Source organism: Scyliorhinus torazame, unplaced genomic scaffold, assembly GCF_047496885.1.
Source record: "Scyliorhinus torazame isolate Kashiwa2021f unplaced genomic scaffold, sScyTor2.1 scaffold_1251, whole genome shotgun sequence".
NCBI classification, from domain to species: domain Eukaryota; kingdom Metazoa; phylum Chordata; class Chondrichthyes; order Carcharhiniformes; family Scyliorhinidae; genus Scyliorhinus; species Scyliorhinus torazame.
The window spans coordinates 1-16,369 of NW_027308978.1; the positions used below are offsets into that span (position 1 = coordinate 1).

A 16,369-nucleotide genomic window follows, 5' to 3' on the forward strand; every position below is an offset into this window, starting at 1 on the left:
TTACACAGTTCTGGTATGATGTCCATAACCATCAGAAACACATCGGTTCCAGAGTCTGTACGTACCCGTCACCCTCAGCACGGTAAGCAACACCCTCACCCTCCGCACGGTCAGCAAACACCCTCTCCTCACACTCACCTCCGCACGGTCAGCAAACACCCTCTCCTCACACTCACCCTCAGCACGGTAAGCAAACACCCTCACCCTCACACTCACCCTCCGCACGGTCAGCAACACCCTCACCCTCACCCTCCGCACGGTCAGCAACACCCTCACCCTCACACTCACCCTCCGCACGGTCAGCAAACACCCTCTCCTCGCCCTCACCCTCAGCACGGTCAGCAAACACCCTCACCCTCCGCATGGTCAGCAAACACCCTCTCCTCACACTCACCCTCAGCACGGTCAGCAAACACCCTCACCTCACACTCACCCTCGGCACGGTCAGCAAACACCCTCACCTCACCCTCACCCTCCGCACGGTAAGCAAACACCCTCACCTCACCCTCCGCACGGTCAGCAAACACCCTCACCTCACCCTCCGCACGGTCAGCAAACACCCTCTCCTCACACTCACCCTCGGCACTGTCAGCAAACGCCCTCACCCTCCGCACGGTGAGCAAACACCCTCACCCTCACCCTCCGCACGGTCAGCAACACCCTCACACTCGCCCTCCGCACGGTCAGCAAACACCCTCTCCTCACACTCCCCCTCAGCACGGTCAGCAAACACCCTCACCTCACACTCGGCACGGTCAGCAAACACGCTCTCCTCGCCCTCACCCTCCGCACCGTCAGCAAACACCCTCTCCTCGCCCTCACCCTCCGCACGGTCAGCAAACACCCTCTCCTCGCCCTCACCCTCCGCACGGTCAGCAAACACCCTCTCCTCACACTCACCCTCCGCACGGTCAGCAAACACCCTCTCCTCACACTCACCCTCCGCACGGTCAGCAAACACCCTCTCCTCACCCTCGGCACGGTCAGCAAACACCCTCTCCTCACCCTCACCCTCCGCACGGTCAGCAAACACCCTCTCCTCACCCTCACCCTCGGCACGGTCAGCAAACACCCTCTCCTCACACTCACCCTCGGCACGGTCAGCAAACACCCTCTCCTCACACTCACCCTCCGCACGGTCAGCAAACACCCCTCTCCTCACACTCACCCTCCGCACGGTCAGCAAACACCCTCTCCTCACACTCTCCCTCGGCACTGTCAGCAAACACCCTCTCCTCACCCTCACCCTCCGCACGGTCAGCAAACACCCTCTCCTCACCCTCGGCACGGTCAGCAAACACCTCTCCTCACACTCACCCTCGGCACGGTCAGCAAACACCCTCTCTCCTCACACTCACCCTCCGCACGGTCAGCAAACACCCTCTCCTCACACTCACCTCCGCACGGTCAGCAAACACCCTCTCCTCACACTCGCCCTCGGCACTGTCAGCAAACACCCTCACCTCACCCTCACCCTCCGCACGGTCAGCAAACACCCTCACCCTCCGCACGGTCAGCAAACACCCTCTCCTCACACTCACCCTCAGCACGGTCAGCAAACACCCTCACCTCACACTCACCCTCGGCACGGTCAGCAAACACCCTCACCTCACACTCACCCTCGGCACGGTCAGCAAACACCCTCTCCTCACCCTCGGCACGGTCAGCAAACGCCCTCACCTCACCCTCACCCTCCGCACGGTAAGCAAACGCCCTCACCCTCCGCACGGTGAGCAAACACCCTCACCCTCCGCACGGTCAGCAACACCCTCACACTCGCCCTCCGCACTGGTCAGCAAACACCCTCTCCTCACACTCACCCTCAGCACGGTCAGCAAACACCCTCTCCTCACACTCACCCTCCGCACGGTCAGCAAACACCTCACCTCACACTCACCCTCGGCACGGTCAGCAAACACCCTCTCCTCACACTCACCCTCCGCACGGTCAGCAAACACCCTCTCCTCACACTCACCCTCCGCACGGTAAGCAAACGCCCTCACCCTCCGCACGGTGAGCAAACACCCTCACCCTCACCCTCCGCACGGTCAGCAACACCCTCACACTCGCCCTCCGCACGGTCAGCAAACACCCTCTCCTCACATTCACCCTCAGCACGGTCAGCAAACACCCTCACCTCACACTCACCCTCGGCACGGTCAGCAAACACCCTCACCCTCGGCACGGTGAGCAAACACCCTCACCTCACCCTCCGCACGGTCCCAAACACCTCACCTCACACTCACCCTCGGCACGGTCAGCAAACACCCTCTCCTCACACTCGCCCTCCGCACGGTCAGCAAACACCCTCTCCTCACACTCACCCTCGGCACGGTCAGCAAACACCCTCTCCTCACACTCGCCCTCCGCACGGTCAGCAAACACCCTCTCCTCACACTCACCCTCGGCACGGTCAGCAAACACCCTCTCCTCACACTCACCCTCCGCACGGTCAGCAAACACCCTCTCCTCACCCTCCGCACGGTCAGCAAACACCCTCTCCTCACCCTCACCCTCCGCACGGTCAGCAAACACCCTCTCCTCACCCTCCCCCTCCGCACGGTCAGCAAACACCCTCTCCTCGCCCTCACCCTCCGCACGGTCAGCAAACACCCTCTCCTCACACTCACCCTCCGCACGGTCAACACCCTCTCCTCACACTCACCCTCCGCACGGTCAGCAAACACCCCTCACCTCACCCTCGGCACGGTCAGCAAACACCTCTCCTCACACTCACCCTCGCACGGTCAGCAAACACCCTCTCCTCACCCTCGGCACGGTCAGCAAACACCTCTCCTCACCCTCACCCTCCGCACGGTCAGCAAACACCCCTCTCCTCCCTCCACCCTCCGCACGGTCAGCAAACACCCTCTCCTCACCTCCCTCCGCACGGTCAGCAAACGACCCTCTCCTCACGACTCACCCTCGGCACTGTCAGCAAACACTCTCCCCTCAGTGAGAATCCAGTGCGGAGTGATCTCCGTGACCCCCTCCCCTCAGTGAGAATCCAGTGTGGAGTGATCTCCGAGACCCTCCCCTCAGTGAGAATCCAGTGCGGAGTGATCTCCGGGACCCCTCCCCTCAGTGAGAATCCAGTGCGGAGTGATCTCCGGGACCCCTCCCCTCAGTGAGAATCCAGTGCGGAGTGATCTCCGTGACCCCTCCCCTCAGTGAGAATCCAGTGCGGAGTGATCTCCGGGACCCCTCCCCTCAGTGAGAATCCAGTGTGGAGTGATCTCCGAGACCCCGCCCCTCAGTGAGAATCCAGTGCGGAGTGATCTCCGGGACCCCTCCCCTCAGTGAGAATATAGTGTGCAGTGGTCTCCGTGACCCCTCCCCTCAGTGAGAATATAGTGTGCAGTGATCTCCGAGACCCCTCCCCTCAGTGAGAATCCAGTGTGCAGTGATCTCCGTGACCCCTCCCCTCAGTGAGAATCCAGTGTGCAGTGATCTCCGTGACCCCTCCCCTCAGTGAGAATCCAGTGTGCAGTGATCTCCGTGACCCCTCCCCTCAGTGAGAATCCAGTGTGCAGTGATCTCCGTGACCCCTCCCCTCAGTGAGAATCCAGTGTGCAGTGATCTCCGTGACCCCTCCCCTCAGTGAGAATCCAGTGTGCAGTGATCTCCGTGACCCCTCCCCTCAGTGAGAATCCAGTGTGCAGTGATCTCCGTGACCCCGCCCCTCAGTGAGAATCCAGTGTGCAGTGATCTCCGTGACCCCTCCCCTCAGTGAGAATATAGTGTGCAGTGATCTCCATGACCCCTCCCCTCAGTGAGAATATAGTGTGCAGTGATCTCCGAGACCCCGCCCCTCAGTGAGAATATAGTGTGCAGTGATCTCCGAGACCCCTCCCCTCAGTGAGAATATAGTGTGCAGTGATCTCCGAGACCCCTCCCCTCAGTGAGAATATAGTGTGCAGTGATCTCCGAGACCCCGCCCCTCAGTGAGAATATAGTGTGCAGTGGTGTTCCCCAGTTACTGGGGATCCCGTGTGGGCCGACCCTGGGACGGGAATCCAAAACATTGCAACATTTCTCCTCTTGAGCCTCAAATTAACTGTAACAAATTGTGAGCGGATGTATTCCTGCCTCTCTATTGAAATTCCTCGCCTCTTGTCTAGATTCCTGTTTATCAATGTGGGGGAACCATCATTGCTCGTAAAGAACGTGTTCGGAGATCGTCGTCCTGTATGCTGAGTGATCCTTTCACCCTCTACGTGGCTCTGAATGCCCAGGTACAGTGGACACACATTCCTGGGTGGGGGCACTCTGCTGAAAGTCACATCCTTCTTTCTCGTCTTCATTTCCATGTCTGCAGGGCTCTCTGGCTGGGCGAAGTACAGATATTGGCCCAAAGACACGGCCAACCACTCTGCTCTGTCCCAGTCGCTCAGGGATCTTGTACGTCCCCTCCGAGGGTGGGCAGGGAATTCCATCGCAAGGCAGTACCTCCTGACCGTGATGGGCAGTGCCCCCTCTGGGCTGGCCCTCTGCCAGGGCTAGTGATGGATGGGTGGGTGGTCCTGGTTTATGGTGGGGAGTCCTCTGAGGTAGAAGGTGCTGCGTCAGGAAGGGAGACTATGTCCGCGGTGTCACTGCCTGGGTTTCCCGGCCCTGGGTGTCCCTGCCCCGGGTTTCCTGGCCCCGTGTGTCCGGCCCCGGGTGTCCCGCGTTTCCCCCGGCCCCCGGGACTGAATTGCGATCTTTCGTTGCAGAGTGCTGCGGAAGGCGATTTGTTTGTTGATGACGGCCACACCTTCAACTTCGAGGAGAAAAAAGAATATATTCACCGGAAATTTACATTCGCGAATAATTCCCTAACTTCCAGGTAGTGAAACTGCTCCAACTGCAAGTGGTCATTTAAACTAGGTCAGGGAGACTTTCTTTTTTGGGGGGGGGGGGGGGGGAGGGAGAGAGAGGAGAGAGAGAGAGAGAGCGCGGGGCTGGGGGAGAGGGGAAGAGAGCGGGGCTTCGGGGGGGGGGGGGGGAAGAAGAGAGAGCGGGGCTGGGGGGGGGGGAGAAGAGAGAGCGGGGCTGGGGGGGGAAGAGAGAAGAAAGAGCGGGGCTGGAGAAAAGAGAGAGCGGGGCTTCGGGGGGGGGGGGGAGAAGAGAGAGCGGGGCTGGGGGGGGAGGGGGAGCGGGGCTGGGGGGGGGAGAGAGAGAGCGCACGAGTCAGAACACGAGACAGAGACATGGGGAGGGGGAGAGAGCCTGCATGCAGGAACGGTGGGGGTGAAGGAGTGTACGCGCATGCAAGCGAGAGGCGGGGGCGGGACACCCTCGGAACTTCCCTCCTTCGCCCTGTTGGCTGTCGCTGGCTGTCCCCGGCTGGGGTTAGGGGTGGACTGAGTGGGCTATTGAACCCACTGTTAGCACGGCAGCACAGACCGGCATCGGTTCATGTACAAAACCCTGTCTTTGAACTGATTGCAGAAGTGCTGATGCGAGTGGCCACTACAGTACTGTCGAGTGGATCGAGAGAGTGCTGGTTCTGGGAGTGAAGAGACCGAAGTCTGTGACGGTCAAACTCTCTGGTAAGGAAACCAACTAACTCACTCCCGTTTCAGATTTAGTTTGAACGTGTGCTGTTTTAAATGTGATGTTTATGATCCTCTTGTGTGCAGACGGAACTGAATCAAACCTGGACTTTGAACACAACACAGAGACCTCAGTGCTGACCATCCGGAAACCGGCTGTGAATATAGCTGCTGACTGGAGCCTGTTTATCCGATAATACACTGGACACGTTTAGTCCTCTTTCATCATCTCTCGTTCTCTCTCGGATTCTCTCCAATCTCTTCTCGTTCTCACGCACTCTCTCGTTCTCTCCCACTTGTTCTCGCTCCCCCGTGTGTGCTCTCAGTCCCGCGCAAGCCCTCCCGATTCACTCGTGCTCTCATCCTCGTGACGTCTGGCCCGCGCGTCTCGCGTCCTCCTCTTGTGGGTTGGGCAGCTGCTTTCCCCATAGCTGGGTAAAACGATCGCTGGCTTTCCCAGCTGAAGGTTTTAATGAGGTGTTTGCGAACTGTCTCAGGATTGCTGCCACGTTTCCATCCAATTCATCCTCTATTGTTTTGGGGTTTCCCCCCCCCCCCCCCCTTGAATTGCAACGGGAAGGGACCAGAAAGCTGCCTTGGAGTGGCCGTGATCTCCTCTCCCCCACGCACTGTGCTTTGTGAATCCCTCGCTGGTACCACCTTCAGGCCCAGCTTACATGGCTCGTATCGGTCCGCCTTGCACACTTGGTGCTCTTGTTCACCAGGGACTGTGATGTCCTCCATTCCTCTCTCCCCCCCCCCCCCCCTGTATTTTCAATTCGGAGCTGATTCCAGGCAGCCTTTGCAGCAAGATTTGATAATGTCCGGGGGGGGGGGGGGGGGGGGGGGGGCCTGGATTTAGCACGGCAGACACACAGGTGCTTCAGTCTCCCCCTTCACGAGCAGCTGAACTTGCACTCTCCTGCAAGTGTGCACCCCCCCCACCCCTGAGCTGTGACGGTGAGCGAGAGCGGGCGGAGTTTTAACGGAAAGCCAGGCAGTCCCAGAACGATGAACCGGCTCCGGTGATTCTGAGGCGTGACCATCTCTCCCCCCAGGGGTGGTTCTGGAAATTTAGCAACATTTGCTCCAGTAACTTGAAGATTGATCATGGTGGTAATTTGTTGGTGAGACTGTGCCAGGGGAGGGCAGTCAGATTTACCAACAGCACACGGTGAGTGTGGAACGGTGTCGGTTCAAATGAATCCGATTTCGAGGTGAAATTGTAAAATCAATTGTTTCTTGATTTGATTTTGAGTTGTGTTCTCCGCTCCGAGTCTCGTGTCTGTCCTTCTAGTCCCCATTACCTCTCACTCAGCACGCACCAGTCTGCAGGTGCACGGCCGACTAGAACCCAGTGCGATAGGGCGCCTGGCTCACTCCCTCCTGTTTCCTCATGATCCCCCCCTGTTCCGGTGCTGTCTGTTACTCCCTCAGTGAGAGGAAATGTGCAGCTGAAGGGAAAGGTTTATTAAAAAAAACAAAATGTCAGGAGTTGGAGCGATCTCTGCTGTTTTTGGATGTTTTTGATAAATGGAATAGAAATAAAAACTTAAAACTGTGTCTGAGGTGTTGAGTTGCTTTACTCTGTGTGCCAGCTCTGAGCGATGCCGGTAGGGAGACGGACCGGGGTCACCTCCAGCGCACAGTCTTCAGTCAAGGGGAAGAGAGCATCCTGACACATCAAAGACAAACATCAGCTTCAGAACACTCCGTGTAACAGTTCACATACCCCACACCCCTCACTGTAACACTGATATATCCCACACCCCTCACTGTAACACTCTGATATACCCCACACCCCTCACTGTAACCCTCTGATATATCCCACACCCCTCACTGTAACACTGATATATCCCACACCCCTCACTGTAACTCTGATATATCCCACACTGTAACTCTGATATATCCCACACCCCTCACTCGAACACTGATATACCCCTCACCCCTCACTGTAACACTCTGATATATCCCACACCCCTCACTGTGACACTGATATATCCCACACCCCTCACTGTGACACTGATATACCCCTCACTCGAACACTGGTATACCCCACACCCCTCACTGTAACACTCTGATATATCCCACACCCCTCACTGTAATACTGGTATACCCCACAGCCTTCACTGTAACACTGATATACCCCACACCCCTCACTGTAACTCTCTGATATACCCCACACCCCTCACTGTAACACTGATATATCCCACACCCCTCACTGTAACACTCTGATATATCCCACACCCTTCACTGTAACACTGATGTACCCCACACCCCTCACTGTAACACTGATATATCCCACACCCCTCACTGTAACACTGATATACCTCACACCCCTCACTGTAACACTGATATATCCCACACCCCTCACTGTGACACTGATATACCCCTCACTCGAACACTGGTATACCCCACAGCCCTCACTGTAACACTGATATACCCCACACCCCTCACTGTAACACTCTGATACACCCCACACCCCTCACTGTAACACTGATATACCCCACACCCCTGACTGTAACTCTCTGATATACCCCACACCCCTCACTGTAACACTCTGATATACCCCACATCCCTCACTGTAACACTGATATACCCCACACCCCTCACTGTAACCCACTGATATACCCCACACCCCTCACTGTAACACTGATATACCCCACACCCCTCACTGTAACACTCTGATATACCCCACACCCTTCACTGTAACACTCTGATATACCCCACACCCCTCACTGTAACACTGATATATCCCACACCCCTCACTGTAACACTCTGATATACCCCACACCCCTCACTGTAACACTCTGATATACCCCACACCCCTCACTGTAACCCTCTGATATACCCCACACCCCTCACTGTAACACTGATATATCCCACACCCCTCACTGTAACACTGTAACACTGATATACCCCACACCCCTCACTGTAACACTGATATATCCCACACCCCTCACTGTAACACTGATATACCCCACACCCCTCACTAACTCTGATATATCCCACACCCCTCACTGTAACTCTGATATACCCCATACCCCTCACCCCTCACTGTAACACTCTGATATACCCCACACCCCTCACTGTAACACTCTGATATATCCCACACCCCTCACTGTAACACTCTGATATACCCCACACCCCTCACTGTAACACTGATATACCCCACACTCCTCACTGTAACACTCTGATATACCCCACACCCCTCACTGTAACACTCTGATATATCCCACACCCCTCACTGTAACACTCTGATATACCCCACACCCCTCACTGTAACACTGATATACCCCACACTCCTCACTGTAACACTCTGATATACCCCACACCCCTCACTGTAACACTCTGATATATCCCACACCCCTCACTGTAACACTCTGATATACCCCACACCCCTCACTGTAACACTGATATACCCCACACTCCTCACTGTAACACTCTGATATACCCCACACCCCTCACTGTAACACTCTGATATATCCCACACCCCTCACTGTAACACTCTGATATACCCCACACCCCTCACTGTAACACTGATATACCCCACACTCCTCACTGTAACACTCTGATATACCCCACACCCCTCACTGTAACACTCTGATATATCCCACACCCCTCACTGTAACACTCTGATATACCCCACACCCCTCACTGTAACACTGATATACCCCACACCCCTCACTGTAACACTCTGATATATCCCACACCCCTCACTGTGACACTGATATACCCCTCACTCGAACACTGGTATACCCCACACCCCTCACTGTAACACTCTGATATATCCCACACCCCTCACTGTAACACCCCACACCCCTCACTGTAACACTGATATATCCCACACCCCTCACTGTAACACTGATATACCCCACACCCCTCACTGTAACACTGGTATACACCCCACACCCCTCACTGTAACACTCTGATATACCCCACACCCCTCACTGTGACACTCTGATATACCCCACACCCCTCACTGTAACACTCTGATATATCCCACACCCCTCACTGTAACACTGATATATCCCGCACCCCTCACTGAAACTCTGATATATCCCACACCCCTCACTGTAACACTGATATATCCCACACCCCTCACTGTGACACTGATATACCCCACACCCCTCACTGTAACACTGATATACCCCACACCCCTCACTGTAACACTGATATATCCCACACCCCTCACTGTAACACTGATATATCCCACACCCCTCACTGTAACACTGATATATCCCACACCCCTCACTGTAACACTGATATATCCCACACCCCTCACTGTAACACTGATATACCCCTCACTGTAACACTGATATACCCCTCACTCGAACACTGGTATACCCCACAGCCCTCACTGTAACACTGATATACCCCACACCCCTCACTGTAACACACTGATATATCCCACACCCCTCACTGTAACACTGATATACCCCACACCCCTCACTGTAACTCTGATATATCCCTCACTCGAACACTGGTATACCCCACACCCCTCACTGTAACACTGATATACCCCACACCCCTCACTGTAACACTGATATATCCCACACCCCTCACTGTAACTCTGATATATCCCACACCCCTCACTGTAACACTGATATACCCCTCACTCGAACACTGGTATACCCCACAGCCCTCACTGTAACACTGATATACCCCACACCCCTCACTGTAACACTCTGATACACCCCACACCCCTCACTGTAACACTCTGATATATCCCACACCCTTCACTGTAACACTCTGATATACCCCACACCCCTCACTGTAACCCTCTGATATACCCCACACCCCTCACTGTAACACTCTGATATATCCCACACCCCTCACTGTAACACCCCACACCCCTCACTGTAACACTGATATATCCCACACCCCTCACTGTAACACTGATATATCCCGCACCCCTCACTGAAACTCTGATATATCCCACACCCCTCACTGTAACACTGATATACCCCACACCCCTCACTGTAACACAGATATATCCCGCACCCCTCACTGTGACACTGATATACCCCTCACTCGAACACTGGTATACCCCACACCCCTCACTGTAACACTGATATACCCCACACCCCTCACTGTAACACTGATATACCCCACACCCCTCACTGTAACACTCTGATACACCCCACACCCCTCACTGTAACACTCTGATATATCCCACACCCTTCACTGTAACACTCTGATATACCCCACACCCCTCACTGTAACCCTCTGATATACCCCACACCCCTCACTGTAACACTCTGATATATCCCACACCCCTCACTGTAACACCCCACACCCCTCACTGTAACACTGATATATCCCACACCCCTCACTGTAACACTGATATATCCCGCACCCCTCACTGAAACTCTGATATATCCCACACCCCTCACTGTAACACTGATATATCCCACACCCCTCACTGTAACACTGATATATCCCACACCCCTCACTGTAACACTGATATATCCCGCACCCCTCACTGAAACTCTGATATACCCCACACCCCTCACTGTAACACTGATATACCCCACACCCCTCACTGTAACACTGATATACCCCACACCCCTCACTGTAACACTCTGATATATCCCACACCCCTCACTGTAACACTGATATATCCCACACCCTTCACTGTAACACTCTGATATATCCCACACCCCTCACTGTAACACTGATATACCTCACAGCCCTCACTGTAACACTGATATACCCCACAGCCCTCACTGTAACTCTGATATACCCCACACCCCTCACTGTAACACTCTGATATACCCCACACCCCTCACTGTAACACTGATATACCCCTCACTCGAACACTGGTATACCCCACACCCCTCACTGTAACACTGATATACCCCACACCCCTCACTGTAACACTGATATATCCCACACCCCTCACTGTAACACTGATATACCCCACACCCCTCACTGTAACACTCTGATATATCCCACACCCTTCACTGTAACACTCTGATATACCCCACACCCCTCACTGTAACCCTCTGATATATCCCACATCCCTCACTGTGACACTGATATACCCCTCACTCGAACACTGGTATACCCCACACCCCTCACTGTAACACTCTGATATATCCCACACCCCTCACTGTAGCACCCCACACCCCTCACTGTAACACTGATATACCCCACACCCCTCACTGTAACACTGATATATCCCACACCCCTCACTGTAACACTCTGATATACCCCACACCCCTCACTGTAACACTCTGATATACCCCACACCCCTCACTGTAACTCTGATATATCCCACACCCCTCACTCGAACACTGGTATACCCCACACCCCTCACTGTAACACTGATATACCCCACACCCCGCACTGTAACACTGATATACCCCACACCCCTCACTGTAACTCTGATATATCCCACACCCCTCACTCGAACACTGGTATACCCCACACCCCTCACTGTAACACTGATATATCCCACACCCCTCACTGTAACACTGATATATCCCACACCCCTCACTGTAACACTGATATATCCCACACCCCTCACTCGAACACTGGTATACCCCACACCCCTCACTGTAACACTGATATACCCCACACCCCTCACTGTAACACTCTGATACACCCCACACCCCTCACTGTAACACTCTGATATATCCCACACCCTTCACTGTAACACTCTGATATATCCCACACCCCTCACTGTGACACTGATATATCCCACACCCCTCACTGTAACACTGATATATCCCACACCCCTCACTGTAACACTGATATACCCCACACCCCTCACTGTAACCCTCTGATATATCCCACACCCCTCACTGTGACACTGATATACCCCTCACTCGAACACTGGTATACCCCACAGCCCTCACTGTAACACTGATATACCCCACACCCCTCACTGTAACACTGATATACCCCACACCCCTCACTGTAACACTGATATACCCCACACCCCTCACTGTAACACTGATATACCCCACACCCCTCACTGTAACTCTGATATATCCCACACCCCTCACTCGAACACTGGTATACCCCACACCCCTCACTGTAACACTGATATACCCCACACCCCTCACTGTAACACTGATATACCCCACACCCCTCACTGTAACACTGATATACCCCTCACTGTAACACTGATATACCCCACACCCCTCACTGTAACACCCCACACCCCTCACTGTAACACTGATATATCCCACACCCCTCACTGTAACACTCTGATATACCCCACACCCCTCACTGTAACACTCTGATATACCCCACACCCCTCACTGTAACACTCTGATACACCCCACACCCCTCACTGTAACACTGATATATCCCACACCCCTCACTGTAACACTGATATATCCCACACCCCTCACTGTAACACTGATATACCCCACACCCCTCACTGTAACACTGATATACCCCTCACCCCTCACTGTAACACTGATATACCCCACACCCCTCACTGTAACACTGATATATCCCACACACCTCACTGTAACACTCTGATATATCCCACACCCCTCACTGTAACACGCCACACCCCTCACTGTAACACTGATATACCCCACACCCCTCACTGTAACACTGATATATCCCACACCCCTCACTGTAACACTCTGATATATCCCACACCCCTCACTGTAACACTGATATATCCCACACCCCTCACTGTAACACCCCACACCCCTCACTGTAACACTGATATACCCCACACCCCTCACTGTAACACTGATATATCCCACACCCCTCACTGTAACACTCTGATATACCCCACACCCCTCACTGTAACACTCTGATATACCCCACACCCCGCACTGTAACACTGATATACCCCACACCCCTCACTGTAACTCTGATATATCCCACACCCCTCACTCGAACACTGGTATACCCCACACCCCTCACTGTAACACTGATATACCCCACACCCCTCACTGTAACTCTGATATATCCCACACCCCTCACTCGAACACTGGTATACCCCACACCCCTCACTGTAACACTGATATATCCCACACCCCTCACTGTAACACTGATATATCCCACACCCCTCACTGTAACACTGATATATCCCACACCCCTCACTCGAACACTGATATATCCCACACCCCTCACTCGAACACTGGTATACCCCACAGCCCTCACTGTAACACTGATATACCCCACACCCCTCACTGTAACACTCTGATACACCCCACACCCCTCACTGTAACACTCTGATATATCCCACACCCTTCACTGTAACACTCTGATATACCCCACACCCCTCACTGTAACCCTCTGATATATCCCACACCCCTCACTGTGACACTGATATACCCCTCACTCGAACACTGGTATACCCCACACCCCTCACTGTAACACTCTGATATATCCCACACCCCTCACTGTAACACCCCACACCCCTCACTGTAACACTGATATATCCCACACCCCTCACTGTAACACTCTGATATATCCCACACCCCTCACTGTAACACTGATATACCCCACACCCCTCACTGTAACACTGATATATCCCACACCCCTCACTGTAACACTCTGATATACCCCACACCCCTCACTGTAACACTCTGATACACCCCACACCCCTCACTGTAACACTGATATATCCCACACCCCTCACTGTAACACTGATATATCCCACACCCCTCACTGTAACACTGATATACCCCACACCCCTCACTGTAACACTGATATACCCCTCACTGTAACACTGATATACCCCACACCCCTCACTGTAACACTGATATATCCCACACACCTCACTGTAACACTCTGATATATCCCACACCCCTCACTGTAACACCCCACACCCCTCACTGTAACACTGATATACCCCACACCCCTCACTGTAACACTGATATATCCCACACCCCTCACTGTAACACTCTGATATATCCCACACCCCTCACTGTAACACTGATATATCCCACACCCCTCACTGTGACACTGATATACCCCACACCCCTCACTGTGACACTGATATACCCCACACCCCTCACTGTAACACTCTGATATATCCCACACCCCTCACTGTAACACTGATATACCCCACACCCCTCACTGTAACACTGATATATCCCACACCCCTCACTGTAACACTCTGATATATCCCACACCCCTCACTGTAACCCTCTGATATACCCCACACCCCTCACTGTAACCCTCTGATATACCCCACACCCCTCAGTATAACACTGATATACCCACACCCCTCACTGTAACACCCCACACCCCTCACTGTAACACTGATATATCCCACACCCCTCACTGTAACACTGATATACCCCACACCCCTCACTGTAACACTGGTATACCCCACACCCCTTACTGTAACACTCTGATACACCCCACACCCCTCACTGTAACACTCTGATATATCCCACACCCTTCACTGTAACACTCTGATATATCCCACACCCCTCACTGTGACACTGATATACCCCTCACTCGAACACTGGTATACCCCACACCCCTCACTGTAACACTGATATACCCCACACCCCTCACTGTAACACTGATATACCCCACACCCCTCACTGTAACACTGATATACCCCTCACTGTAACACTGATATACCCCACACCCCTCACTGTAACACCCCACACCCCTCACTGTAACACTGATATACCCCACACCCCTCACTGTAACACTGATATATCCCACACCCCTCACTGTAACACTCTGATATACCCCACACCCCTCACTGTAACACTCTGATATACCCCACACCCCTCACTGTAACACTCTGATACACCCCACACCCCTCACTGTAACACTGATATATCCCACACCCCTCACTGTAACACTGATATATCCCACACCCCTCACTGTAACACTGATATACCCCACACCCCTCACTGTAACACTGATATACCCCTCACCCCTCACTGTAACACTGATATACCCCACACCCCTCACTGTAACACTGATATATCCCACACACCTCACTGTAACACTCTGATATATCCCACACCCCTCACTGTAACACCCCACACCCCTCACTGTAACACTGATATACCCCACACCCCTCACTGTAACACTGATATATCCCACACCCCTCACTGTAACACTCTGATATATCCCACACCCCTCACTGTAACACTGATATATCCCACACCCCTCACTGTAACACCCCACACCCCTCACTGTAACACTGATATACCCCACACCCCTCACTGTAACACTGATATATCCCACACCCCTCACTGTAACACTCTGATATACCCCACACCCCTCACTGTAACACTCTGATATACCCCACACCCCGCACTGTAACACTGATATACCCCACACCCCTCACTGTAACTCTGATATATCCCACACCCCTCACTCGAACACTGGTATACCCCACACCCCTCACTGTAACACTGATATACCCCACACCCCGCACTGTAACACTGATATACCCCACACCCCTCACTGTAACTCTGATATATCCCACACCCCTCACTCGAACACTGGTATACCCCACACCCCTCACTGTAACACTGATATATCCCACACCCCTCACTGTAACACTGATATATCCCACACCCCTCACTGTAACACTGATATATCCCACACCCCTCACTCGAACACTGATATATCCCACACCCCTCACTCGAACACTGGTATACCCCACAGCCCTCACTGTAACACTGATATACCCCACACCCCTCACTGTAACACTCTGATACACCCCACACCCCTCACTGTAACACTCTGATATATCCCACACCCTTCACTGTAACACTCTGATATACCCCACACCCCTCACTGTAACCCTCTGATATATCCCACACCCCTCACTGTGACACTGATATACCCCTCACTCGAACACTGGTATACCCCACACC

The 16,369-nt window shown here is 53.5% G+C and overlaps 2 protein-coding genes across 2 annotated transcripts in view; one reads left to right on the forward strand and one right to left on the reverse strand.

The window, feature by feature from the left end:
• Positions 1 to 5: 5 nt before the first annotated feature.
• Positions 6 to 6,376, forward strand: LOC140407161 (neutral alpha-glucosidase AB-like; the record flags this gene model as incomplete). The annotated part of the gene is given in 6 exon segments (XM_072494842.1): positions 6 to 45; positions 48 to 82; positions 4,122 to 4,235; positions 4,716 to 4,828; positions 5,434 to 5,534; positions 5,625 to 6,376. Coding segments are annotated over 6 exon segments (513 nt in total), but the record flags the coding sequence as incomplete, so codon positions are not given.
• Positions 6,377 to 7,102: 726 nt separating this feature from the next.
• trpt1 (tRNA phosphotransferase 1) overlaps positions 7,103 to 16,369 on the reverse strand; it is a 51,527-nt gene continuing 42,260 nt past the window's right edge. The window contains exon 7 of the mRNA XM_072494841.1: positions 7,103 to 7,212. Coding sequence (XP_072350942.1) covers positions 7,190 to 7,212 — 23 coding nt within the window. The 3' untranslated portion in view covers positions 7,103 to 7,189. The remainder of the gene's footprint in view (positions 7,213 to 16,369) is intronic.